This window comes from Muntiacus reevesi, chromosome 1, assembly GCF_963930625.1.
Source record: "Muntiacus reevesi chromosome 1, mMunRee1.1, whole genome shotgun sequence".
Classification (NCBI taxonomy): Eukaryota; Metazoa; Chordata; class Mammalia; order Artiodactyla; family Cervidae; genus Muntiacus; species Muntiacus reevesi.
Window position 1 is genome coordinate 11,334,492 of NC_089249.1, and position 13,697 is coordinate 11,348,188.

At 37.1% G+C, this 13,697-nt stretch overlaps 1 protein-coding gene and 1 pseudogene across 1 annotated transcript; one reads left to right on the forward strand and one right to left on the reverse strand.

Moving 5' to 3' along the window:
* Positions 1–183: 183 nt before the first annotated feature.
* ARL1 (ADP ribosylation factor like GTPase 1) lies at positions 184–11,547 on the reverse strand. Its single transcript, XM_065937631.1, has 6 exons — positions 11,321–11,547; positions 9,008–9,145; positions 7,062–7,143; positions 5,233–5,344; positions 3,255–3,433; positions 184–2,530 (listed from the first exon to the last, which is right to left on the reverse strand). Exons 1-6 carry the CDS (start codon positions 11,322–11,324, stop codon positions 2,500–2,502), a joined length of 546 nt encoding a protein of 181 aa, XP_065793703.1. The 5' UTR covers positions 11,325–11,547; the 3' UTR covers positions 184–2,499.
* Positions 11,326–13,697, forward strand: part of LOC136163794 (zinc finger X-linked protein ZXDB-like) — a 27,248-nt pseudogene continuing 24,876 nt past the window's right edge.

Sequence of the window (13,697 nt, forward strand, 5' to 3'; positions counted from 1 at the left end):
TCTCACACTTCCAAGGTGTTTGTAATATCCCAAAAGAATAAACATGGGGCATCCTGGAAAGCAGACCCAATTCTAAGTGATTTAAAGTGCAGGTATTTGCTTTTATAAAAAATTTCTAAATCAAAAAAGTTATTAATACTAAAGGCAAAGTCAGGAAAAATAAATATCTCAAGTATACTGAGCACGGCTTTGTTTTCATCAATATTTAATCATTTTAATCAGTATTTAATCAATATTTATTCCAGTAAATATTTATTGAGAGCCCAGTACCAAGTATGTGCCAGGTGCACCACACTAGATGCAAGGGGTTCTAACAGTAAGTAAGGTATGGTCCCTGCCCTCAAGGAGCTTACATGTCCACGATTTAAAGTGCATCTCAGGTATTCTGATAATAGAACTCCACTCTCAACTTGTCTTTAAATCTGATCACACGACACAGTACCACTACCGAACAATCATAAAACAGAATGTGAGCGCTAAAACACCTTTGATATTTGTACAAAGAGAAAAACCAAACAGAAACTGATGGAGTGGCCCTTTGCGCCTAGAACTCATATGCTCTGATTTCAAGTTTGGTCCTTTTCAGGCTTCTCATGAAACAAGACTCAGTAGATTTTTATAAATATAAACATTCAACCTCCTATAACATACCTGTACAGATGTTCCTGCTAGACAAGGACCTTCTCATTTATACCAGCTTGATGTCACTGCATGCTCTATTTACCCCATCCTATTCTTTGTGGCAAATCAGGGGGATCAGGATCACCCAAGTGCGGGCCTTTGCTACCACGGCTATTTGTCAGGCACTGTTTGCATGCTAGGGTTGCACCTCCCCACACTTCTATTTTCACAGTGTCCTGAACCACTGGGAGTGCTTATCCATTTGGGTCCAAGTCTAACACTAGCTATGTGCCACTGACCAGAAAGGGACCCAAGTGTAAAGTGCTGGTGTACTATCTTCCTAGCTGACAAACACAGTTAAAGATGGTAATTTTTAACCATGAACATATTCTGAAGTGCCATAATGTGCCAGGCATCATACTGGACGTTAGGGATATGAACATGAAAAGACAGTCTGCCCATCAGGAGTGCCTGGCAAACTATGCCACAATGTCAGTTACATGCTGTTAGCACTACTGGGTACACTGGGAACACATGCTCCTGGAAGGCGGCCTGAAAAAAACTGCTCCCAGTTTTAGTAATTACTAAGGTCTCCATTTATTTCTGTCTCACTGTAGACTGGGTTGTTTGTAAAGTTCCTTTTAAAAGTCCATTAGGAAATAATTGCTTTTGATAGTCTAGCAGCAGTAAGCCTAATTTTAAAAATCAGGAATACTTAGTTTCTCTCCCTCTAGAATCAATAAGATTTTGACTTTTCACCATTCAAAGTTACATGTTCAATTACAGGTAGACAGAAGGAACCAAAGGCAGTAAAAAATCCTTTACAATGCTTCTTAAAATAAGTCTTATTTTCAAAAAATCTCCTTTAATGTGTAATTTTCTTTACTGTGTTGTGAATTCAATCAAATATAACCATTTAGGACTATTTCTACTACCTCTACTAACTAGTATGGAAAGTTTTATAGACACTATTTTGAATCTACTATGTCTACTTCTATTAGCTTAATTTTACTTAAGGAATTAAGTTGTGTTGTCAATGTTGGCACTTCCAGGAATTTATAGTATAGTTCATGGGACAAGCTTCTGACCCTGAAATCTCCCTGTTCCCACCTCCCTTGCAGGTGACTTTAGTCAAGCCAGTCTATCAGCATTTTGGGTTCATGTCCATAAAAATGAAGATGTAAAAATGATGTCCTAGCAACATGGCAGGATTCCTGTACAAATTGACTGAGTAGGTCCAAATCTGAAAAAAATTTCCAAACAGCTAAAAATACTATAAAATAATAATTACAGATAAGTCAGTGAAGTTAGCCACCAAAATAATTATTTCATGCCTATAACCAAAAGCTTTTAAATGAAACAGCTTAGATCAAATGGTCATTAAGCAAATGAAGACTATAATTACCCACGCTAGGTTCTTGGCCTACTCTATTGAGCCTAATCTTTTGGATTAGGAAATTTGGAAAAACCTAATTCATTTTAGAGGGAAAAATCTGAATTAAGATATAAATTAGTGTTAATACAAACAAGATGGAACCACTAGTTTAAAAACCAGAGGGCTTTTTCCTCATTAAGAGAACATTCTTTAATAGGACTGTATCTGAATAAGAATTGCATACAAATAGAATATATACCTTAACACAAGATAACAAGGAAGGAATATTTTACATTATATAGGACAGACATTCAGTTGGTTCAATGACAATGAGTTGCCCTTCCAACCAAATACTTAGTTTATATGCATTATAAATGTTCCAGTCAGTTCGGTATACGCCGACAATCAGACAGCTTTAACATTTAGCAGTGTGGAGCACACTTAGCTGTTTCCAAAGGGATATGTGATGTGGTCTTCGTTTCAGAAGAGCAAAAGGGACTGAATTACTGTCTGCTCTTTAATGTTTCAACTAACCTGTGAAGGGAAAATGAACAGTTTCACAAAATTAACTTCAAATTTTCAGGTATAGAGAGTGATTGTTTATAAATTTCATACTGAAGATGAATTCCAAAGCACTTTAAATGATGAAAGTTAAGATGGTTATATTAGAAGAATGAGGTTATGGACTCAATTTCCACAAGGGTGTATTTTACCTCTCACTTTGTCTATGCTTTGAATGAAAAATCAAAAACAACCAAATAGCCACTTTCCAGGATGCTACCTACTATAGCCAGGCCAGATGTGGATAATTCAGAGATGAAAACTAGCCTCAGTCCTCAAGATGATAATTTAATAAGCAAATGCACAAACCAACTACAAGACAGTGTAACAAGTACTATTATATCACTGATCTCTGACAAGGACATCTGTGTGTGTGGTAAGGCAGTGGGCCTGGAGGTATGGAAGGCTCTTGAGAAGCAGAGAGCCTCAACCTAAGTCCTGGAGGATAAGGAACTGGAGGGTGAGGTGAGTAAGGAAAAAAGCTAGAAATGTAGCAGATAGGTGGTTTACCTAACTAAAATAAGTACCTGTGGCTAAAACAAAAGCAGATGTAGATGAAAACCAGTGGAAGAAAAGGGTGAAGGAACTTAATATGATAAACTGCAAAGTAATCTGATTTCATCCTTAAGACCAAAGGGAAATTACAAATGCATGGACACACAAATCCACAAATGGCTTCTGGAAACACGACGCTTACCATTCCATTGCCTCATCAAGGCCAGTGCCTTTGGTTGCTGAAGTTTTGAATATTTGCCATTTTCGGTCCTTCAAGGCAGGTAACCCAAGTGAATTTGCCATTTCTGAGGGAGTCATTGCCTGTTCCATGTCCTGCTTATTTGCAAACACCACTAAAATGGCTTTTCTCAGCTCTTCTTCCTAAATAAAATAAAAAAATATTTCCTCTAATCAATTTGCTCCTGAGGTTAGGAAGAAATGCCCAAAAAAAAAAAAAAAAATCTGTTATTTTAAAAGCATATTTTCTAGCTCCTTTTTGTATTTCTTTACTCCACTTAGAAGTTTTTATGTACAAAGGTAAAACAAATTGGTTTTGTGTCTGTAAGTTTTAATATAATAGTCCTGATTCAACCTCCACATGTACTTTATATCACTAACAAATAAATATTGATTGAATCAAATAAAAGTTAATTCCTAAAGAATGAATACAATTTTTAGTTTTCTATGGAGAAAGATTACACAAGTCAAATCCTAATACCACAAACAGCCTAACAACAATCCAATACAATTTGAGAACTGTGAACTGAAGTTAATAATCCATTTCTTTTATGCCATACTTTATATAATAAAAATTTATTATACCATGTGAGTTACAGCTAAATAAAGCTTATATTTTAAAAATATGTTATACCCAAGGCAATTAACCAGTCCCTTAAAATTCCTTATACTTTGAATTTGGTCTAAGATGCTCTTATGATAAATGTGACGCTATGTTGTTTAAAAAAAAAATTTAGGCAAAACTTTAAAACTTTAGGTTGAAATTTATAAATTGGAAGCAACTAAGAAGTTAATCATCCAAGAACTCAGAAGTCCAAAATAGTCTAAATCTTGCTTCTAACTAGGAATCAAGTTGTCTAGAACTTAAACATTCAATAATTGAGTAAGTCAGAATCATTGTTTCAGTGGGAAAAGGAAACCTATACATCTAATTTTCTCAAGTAAAGGCAATTTCATTATTAAGTTAATCACTAGTACATTTGAGAAGCTTATTTAACAATTTTAAAATCTTTTAAATGACTACTTAATGTACCCTCTAAATTCAGTTAGCTTATCAGTGTCTTACAAACCTCAGTGAATACAATGTATTGGGTTCTTAGTTAAGAGCTATTATACACTGTTCCACACATCAGGGGTACAAGGTAAATGCAAAAAACTTTACACTTTAGGGTGGGAAGCATACATAAGTAAACAAATATGTTTAAAATAATGGAAAGACATGGTAAGTAGTTAGAAAGAATAAAGTAAGATAAAGGGTTAGAAGATAACTGAGACCTCCTCTCTGAGGAAGAAACATGTGAGATAAAACATGTCATGAAGACAGCCACACAAAGATTTGGGGAAAGAGAATTCCAAGCAGGAGAAGCAAGTGCAAAACTCTAAACCAGGTGTCAGGTACACAAACTCAGTGAGCAAAGAAAAGAAATATCAGTATGGCTGAGGTACTGTAAACGCAGGGAAGAGTGAAAAAATGATACAGCTGGGAGAGGTAAACAGGCCAGAACTGTGCCAGAAATCCAGACTTCTCTGAGCTTCAGTGTTTCTAAAACAAATATACTTTATTATTTATATACTTATACAATAAATCTGCTTCCATATGCTAATTTATACAACCAGAAATAAAGGCATTAAAAAAACAATCACTTCACAGGAGTGACTCAGAATGGTCACTTCAGTTTAGAAAGGGTTTAGCTCTGAATTTTCTGGAAGTTAAGGAATTTAAAGGAAGTTATAGGACTGGAATTTTTTTTTGTCTTCAACTCTCTCCCCAACAGTATTTTTGGAATAGAAAGTAATTTGCATAAAGAACATGACACTAAAGACGTGGGTGTGGGGGAGACCCCTGTTGTTTCCCTTTTAATTATTTCTGCATGTGACAATAAATAATAAAAAGAGCAGGGAAATATAAATGACTTACCCACATTTTAATAAAGTTTTCTTACCTCCAACATAGCAACTAACTCTGATTTGGAAATGCCAATTCGGTCTCGGTCACAACTGTCTACTACGTAAATGACTGCATCTGTGTTTGAATAATAACATCTCCAGTATGGCCTAAAGAAAATTCAGAAAGGGAGAATGTATTATTATTTGAAAAATGAAACTGATAGGTTAATTTATATGCTAGGACTTGGCTATGGTGGGGTGAAGGGTGTTACTTGCCAATCCTTTCCCACCCATATCAGTATCAATGCCATAATGATTGTTTCTGATGGACATGTATCATATCCCTCAGATGGGGATGGGTAGAAAGAATATTGATAGAACATAGGATCAAGGAGCTTCAGAATGAGTTTAGGCTACAGGCTGAGAGAAGAATCTATAAAATCACTAAATGTACTGATGAAAAAATGTTTCATACAGACCTGATCACTGTATCTTATAAATCTTTAACTAGAAACTCCTTAAGAGAAATGGGTTCTTTAAAAATAATTTTAGTCACAGACTTTAAATTGATCACTGAAGACAAGAAGTAGAAATGGCTAAAATTAACAAATGACTCCAAAGTGGTTCAAGAAATAAAATGAGTTAAAAGGCAGCAGAATGCTTGGGGAATGCATCCAGTCCTAAATGGTGGGCCCAAAAGGTATTTTCATGAAATCCAAAACAGTCTGTTTCACAGAGAAAGGGACTGACAAGAATTAACTAGAGGATTCTCTTTATTTAAAAACTACACCCTTACGGCAGAAAGTGAAGAACTAAAGAGCCTCTTGATGAAAGTGAAAGGAGAGTGAAAAAGTTGGCTTAAAGCTCAACATTCAGAAAACTAAGATCATGGCATCCGGTCCCATCACTTCACGGCAGATAGATGGGGAAACAGTGGAAACAGCAGCTGACTTTATTTTTCTGGGCTCCAAAATCACTGCAGATGGTGACTGCAGCCATGAAATTAAAAGATGCTTACTCCTTGGAAGGAAAGTTATGACCAACCTAGATAGCATATTAAAAAGCAGAGACATTACTTTGCCAACAAAGGTCCGTCTAGTCAAGGCTATGGCTTTTCCAGTGGTCATGTATGGATGTGAGAGTTGGACTATAAAGAAAGCTGAGCACCGAAGAATTGATGCTTTTGAACTGTGGTGTTGGAGAAGACTCTTGAGAGTCCCTTGGACTGCAAGGAGATCCAACCAATCCATCCTAAAGGAGATCAGTCCTGGGTGTTCATTGGAAGGACTGATGCTGAGCTGAAACTCCAGTACTTAGGCCACCTGATGCAAAGAGCTGACTCATTTGAAAAGACCCTGATTCTGGGAAAGATTGAGGGCAGGAGAAGGGAACGACAGAGGATGAGATGGCTGGATGGCATCATCGACTCGATGGACGTGGGTTTGGGTGGACTCCCGGAGTTGGTGATGGACAGGGAGACCTGGCATGCTGCAGTTCATAGGATCGCAAAGAGTTGGATATAACTGAGCGACTGAACTGAACTGACTGAAGTAATCAGGTCTTGAGACTTGCATGGAAAAAATTTTCATCCAAGTGATATAGGAAAAACTGACTTCCATAGATTTTAATTTTTTAGTTAAAAATCTTTAATTCTCAGATTTAATTGAGAGAATAAGGCGGTTTTACCTCATTTTAAACTAGGTGGCACCCATTACATTACAAAAGAAGACATATTTTGGTTTACTGCTGTTAACCCTAAAAGAGCAATAAAGATCCCAATACTAAAAAAAAAATAAAAATAAAAAAAAAAAAAGGGGCGGGTTGAAAAAAAAAAAAAAAAAAAAAGATCCCAATACTACAAAATGGTCTGGCCTTTGTACCATACCTGATGCTTGTCTGTCCTCCCAAATCCCAGACTTGGAATTTAAGGTTCTTGTATGTTACTGTCTCAACATTAAATCCAATGGCTGGAAAAGAAAGCAAATTAACAGTATATGTAGACTAATACATTCTGTCTTCAAAGTGTCCTGGGTTTCAGCAATTAGTGCTAAGTATTGAATCACATTATTAGTTAAATATTATTCCATTTACGACAGTATGCTGTGCTATACATACACACACACCTCCCCCCCACAATAAGCAAGATCAATCCCACTTTCAGGGTATAGAAGAACCCCCAGCCACCTCTGCAATTAGATATTCTTAGCTAAATGGAAATCCTATTATGTTAAATACTGGCATACAAAAGCATTCAGAAAGCTATACTTAGAAAGGACAGTTGTAAACATATTACAAAAAATGGAATTTTGGTAGGTAGCAAATAGGACAAAAGCCTAGATTCTAAACTTCAGTAAGGCACAGCAATGGCTGTGTACCTCTTTATGGAGGCTGAGTTCGCTAAGGCAGGGAATCTCACAGGCCCTCTGAAGACCTCCTCAAGAACTCATCCACAGTAAGGTCACAGCTAGATGGTCAAAGGGGAGGAGTCTCAACCCCTTCCCCTGCCATCCTTCTTAGGTGGGACTTGGCATCACATGCCTAAGGCAAGATACTATTATTTTCAATGAAAGGAATCCAGAGGAGCTGGAGAGGATGCTGAAAAAACTTAGGAGCTATACATATAAAAATTAATAAAATTTTACAAACAAAAAAAATCGAAGTAGAATATAACTTATAGCTATAATTGGACAATTTTTTAGATTTAAGTTTATACTGGTAAACAATGCTTAAGAGAATATATGGCAAGTATAAAAAAATTACTATAGCAAATCTGAGTGAAAAAGTAAAAACCAAGTTCATGATGTCTCCCTTAAAATTAGGTAGCAGTGTAATCACCATATACAACCTCAATTACAAATGTTGTTTATTTGCAGAGGAGAAGGACGTGGTATAAACCACATTTGCTGAAACGCAATCCACTGAGCTATGGGTACCGCAGGGGCCACCATGACTCAACTGCAGCACAGACGGGCGATTTGAGAACCAAAAACCAAAGAAGCTGAAATTCCTTAAGGTGGTAACAAGAACTAACAGATGACATGGCTCGAAAAGTTCTTTTGTAAAAGCTAGACTTTTCTTTTTTAATCTGGAAATGTAAATAGTACTAAATAGAAATACCTTGAGGACGGAGTAACTTAAAGACATAAGTGTTCTTGAGCAAAGTCTACAAACTATTAAACTTAGTTTAAGTATACTAATCTTCAGGGCAAGTAACAGAACAGTCTTCTTATGTAGGAAATTAGGACTACTGAAGAATATTTTTCTAAGATATCAATTGATTTAAAAGTGTTACTTTTCTGGATATTTTTAAATTCCAGATTAATTCAACACTCAGTCTCTTCAACTCAGATTTTTAAAAATAATCAATAGAATTACTAAAAAAAACTAATCTTAAATAATAACAAGTACAGAAAAAAAAAACACTGCACATGTAATAGTATGACTTAGTATCGACATACTGGTAATTCTTTACTCAGATTTACAAAGTATTTTATATACCTGATTCATTTTCCTTATTCACTGTCTTTATTTTCAAAGCCAATGAATATTTATTATCTTCATTTTATCAATAAAGATATTGGCTCTCAATGATACTATGTGGCTTAACTCTAACCAACTTTTAAAACAGCTCTAAACAGCAGAACCCAGCCATGCACAAGGGTTCATAAATTACACCCAAACTGTCTATAAATTTATAAAAAAAATGTTGTCAATATTATGCTCATAGAAGTCTACAAATCTTATTAATTACATTACATATGTATTCAGAAATAAATTTTTTTCAATGGAAAACAAAAGCCCCTATAATTAGTTTATCATACCAACACTTACTAGGAATAGTAGTCACAACTTCTCCAACTTGTAATCTGTACAAAATTGTAGTTTTTCCTGCTCCATCTAATCCCAAAATTAAAATCCTCATTTCCCGAGTTCCAAACAGACTGGAAAAAATGCTTGAGAAAAAGCCACCTTAGAAAAGAACAAAAATGTATTTCAATATCATTTCAAGAACTAAATCCACAAAACATTTAATCTTGCTCTTTAAAAGCTATACTAAATTCAGTAACATTGTAATATTTTCCTCCATTCATAGGCGCAATGCTTCCAATGAAATACATCACTCAACATCACACTAGTAATTACTGATTGTTACCATGTCCTGGATACTATGTTAGGCAGGCTCAGAAGATATACTCAAAAATAAGAGAAATATGACTCCCCTCATGGAGCTCACTTTCTAAACAAGAGAATATGGATAGCTTCACATGATATCCTCATTACCCCTAGAAATTAAAGGGCAAATTAGAATGATAGTGGGACAATGACGTCCTTGAAGTCCGAGAAGCAGTTATTATTGCTGAACAACAGCAGTACCATAAGTACTTTCAATCACTGAGAATTCTCTGTAAGGAATGTAACTTGCAAAGAAATTGAGACAGAAGCCAAAAATAGCAAAAATTGTTTTTGATGGAAAACATTTTAAAAAATAATAAAAAGCTACATTCAACATATCATGAACTATTACCAGAAAGCTTCCTATACACAAGGTATTGTGTAATATAAAAGCACTTGTGAACAGAGAATAGAAAGGTGGTTACCAGATGCTAGGAAAGTGGGGAAAATGACACAGTCAATGTTAGTCAAAGGATATACACTTTGATTAGAAGATTCATTCTGGAGCTCTAATGAACATCATGGTAACTATATTTAATAAATAATGTATTGTACACTTGAAATTTTCCAAGACAGCAGATCTCAAAGTGTTCTCATCCCACACACAAAAAGGGTGATGGACATGTTAATCAGCTTGAATGTGGTAATCATTTCACAGTGTATCAAAATATCATGCTGTACACCTTAAATATACATAATTTTTGTCATTCATACCTCAATACAGCTGGAAAAAAGTTAAAATTTAAAATCATCCTCTGTCTCAGCAGGGCCTCCCAGTAATAGATTAAATTGTTGATGTGTGTTTAAATAAAATAACCCCTAAGAGTAACAGAGGTGGAAATTCAGAATCTTTACTATTTCTACAATCAAACAAGAAGCTCTTTTAAAATAAGTTCTTTCTTTAATGATTACCCCTCCCTACCCAATAAAAGCACTCTGGCCCTTTCTTACCAAAAGACAAATGAAAAGATTAGAAAAAAGTTACACTAACAATATAAAAAAGCTGACAACAGAAATGATGCTCACAAACAACACCTGGTTATTTTACAAAGAAATGACAAAATTAAAAACAAGTCTGGAAAAATGAATCCACCATGGGCTAGAGAACCCTGAAAGTTTGTAACATAAGGAGTGTGACTTGACAAAATCCTTTCTTACAGGTTAAAAACAGGCAGTAGGAAAAAAAACTGACAGGGTTATGCAAAAAGACAAGAAGGCACTTCTGATGTTTCAGAGCAAGATGGAAACTCCCCAGAAAATAGCTGAGGTATTTAAATAACCCAAAGAATCTGCATCCCTTGGAGAGTTGTGAGCAAGTTAAAAAAGTGCACCTTCACTCGGGCTCCAGTGGGGAGCGAAGCTCTCTACCTGCTGCTTTTGACGACAATGTAGATCTCTCAATTAGCACTTCAAAAATTGAGTTTAAAACGTCATCACTGACCTGTAATACCTTCCCTGCCCATTAGCCCCTCCACATTCCTCTCTTACAGGAAAAGTTACAGGCAAGCAGATAAATGCCGTGTTGGCAATAAAACATTACGAGCAACACCTTTTGTATTTTAAACTGACGCTGTCCCAGCGACCAGGGAGAGAGTATCAAGCTGCCACTACAAGGTCAGAGCTCATCTTTCACCCAAGAAACCTTCGTGAACTTGCGACTGACATGTTGCCAAGCTTCGCAGACCAACTCCGTCCAGCAAGCGGCGCTGGGTCCGAGGAGGTAAGGAAAAAGTTCACCGACCCGCGGTGACCCACCCCTGACGCCGCGGGGAGACAGGAAGCGAAGGTTCCAGTCAAGAGTCCACGCACACTGGTGAAGAGCCAAGGTGAGTGAAGTCCTCAGCAACCAGCTCCCTGAGGCGCTAGTTACTCTGGGCTTCCCAGGCCTGCCCCTCTGTTCCTCCTCTCCCCAACCCCAGCCCTCTCGGCCTCGGCCTCAGTGCGCCCAGACTCCCTTCTCAGATCTCTCACCCATGATGAACCGCCTGTCCGCCCTCGTCGACTGTCAGAGACTGGCCCCGACCTCGGCAGCGACTCCTATTCGAGTCTTGGCGCCGCCACCTCCCCTCGCCTAGGCCTGCGCTCCGGCTCCGGCTCGGACTCTTAGCTCCCAGACAGTTTCTTTGGACGCTGGGTCAGCCAGCAACTTCCACGTCGGACCTCCCGGCAAGGGCGGGAGCGACGGGCCGCCGCGACTGCGCGCTGGAAACCGAGGCCTGAGCGTCCGCGTCGTCACTTTCGACGCAAGTCCCCGGCAGACAGGGTGTAGATATTGTGGAAGCCACGAAAGAAGAAAAAAGATTCAAGGACTCGGAGTTGCTCTTGCTTCTGTTTTCTTGGACAAGAAGGGCTTCCGAAGTAGGGAAATTTGAATTTTCATTTTAACTTCTGACACCAAGAAGTGACGAATCCGCCAACCAGGAATGCGCGTCGGACCTGGATGCGGCTGTCCGACTGGACACGGGCGCAGGTTGCGGCGTCGCAGAAATTCCTGGTCCAGAAGCACCGTGCGGAGTTTACCTGATTTTCCCCCGTTCCTTTCTCGGATCAGGAAATAGAACTACATAGTAATGATAGGAAGAGCCCTGCGTCACCATTGCGGAGCAGCCTTACAGTGAGACCGCTATCGAGATTTCAGGCGTCGCAGTGGTCTGTAGGGTCAGCGTTAGAGCCCCTATTTCTTCCACCTTTACCTTTACTGATACTAAAGTCATTACTCTAGGAAAGGTATGTATCTTTAGGGCAGCGTCATTTTTCAAAATGCAGTCCTTCTTGTTAATATTTTATCCTGTTAATATGTTAATATCCTTCTTTTTAATATTGACCTGGTATTGCAGTCCCTGCTTACTAGAAAGGAACATTTGAGGAAGCAGAATTATAGCAGCACGCTAGAATTAAAGCTAGATACTTAGATTGTAAGTCAGTGGAATTTTATTCTTGAGACAAGCGTGTAGAATTGACGTCACCTCTTTCAAGTCTTTGCTCAGATTTTATTTGAAATTACATCCCCCTTATCCTGATATTTAATAGAACTTATCAGTTAACGTAATTTACTTGTTATGCTTATCTGTCTACTTTCTCTCACTAGACTGTTACATCTATGAATGCAAGTATTTTTGTTTGCTCTTTTGTTCTTACACTTGGGCACTAAACAAATACTTGTTGAGAGAATGTGTTGAACTACAAGTTTTTAAGACCAATTACATAAGCATTAGTTAACTTAAACATATGCAACATTATTAAATTTGTTTCCTAAAATAGGCATATCTAAACTTGATGAGAGGCCAAATCGTCTTCTGGTAAATTATGTTTGACGAGAAACCACCAGATGGTGGTATTGCCTCAGGCCAATTCTCAGCGGAATGAGATCAGTTGGTCTAATTGATTTAATCCCTTTTAAATGTTATGGTACAATAATAATTTGTTAAATTTTAAAATGTGAACGCTTTAATATAGCCCAAGCAAGGAAAACACTTCCAAAATTCTTTTGACTGTAAAGCCACAATAGGACGGAGTAAGTTTAAAATTTTAAAGCTAGAAGGAACTTCAATTCCACCTATCTCAGTCACAGATGAAGTGGAAAAGAGCTAAGCGATAGAGCTACAACATCTACTGTAATCGTTTGACTTCCAGACCTAAAGTAACTACATTATGATGCCTTCTGTAACTGTACGTTTGGTAAATTGATTTGCAAACTACCACACTGTAGTTTTCTGTAGTTTCTGAAGTTAGAAACTTAAGATTTAAGTGCGTTCCACTGCTAGTGAAAGTTACATTCTTTGCTTAGATTTTATTCCACGCAGAATAAAATTCCAAGCAGGAAAAAAAAAAAAATTCCAAGCAGAATGAAGCAGAACCTATGAAATATGATAAATCTAAAAGTGTAGTAAATATAAGCTTCAGAAGGGCTTCTCATACCGTGCATTTATAATTGTCTTTTAAACTAAGCAACATTTTGAAATCATAACTAGATGTGTGATTTTCACATAATAGATATGTTATATTTCAAATGTTTCTTTGCAATAATATGTACTTTGTCAGAGAATTTCTCGTTAGACTATGTGGTATTTTTTTTAATTGAGAAATCATCCACGTACAGTAGCATCATTTTTTAGCATCATTGAGTCATTTCAATTCAGTGGTTTTTCGTAGATTCATGAAGTTTGCAGCTATCACCACTATCAAATCCCAGAATATTTTCATCACCCCAAACAGAAATTATATACCCATTAAGCAATAACTCACCACTGCTCCCCCCAGGAAACTGCCCTGGATGCTTCCCTCAAACCAACATTTGAGGGTTCTTATTTCACCACTTCCTCACCAACACTAATTTTTGACTTTTAAC

Excerpts from the sequence above, each read along its gene's own strand:
- ARL1 (XM_065937631.1), bottom strand. Across the intron at positions 7,144-9,007 it reads AGTTGTGACTACTATTCCTA|CCATTGGATTTAATGTTGAG; the intron begins GTAAGTGTTGGT and ends TTTCTTTTCCAG. Across the intron at positions 3,434-5,232 it reads AGTTAGTTGCTATGTTGGAG|GAAGAAGAGCTGAGAAAAGC; the intron begins GTAAGAAAACTT and ends TATTTTATTTAG.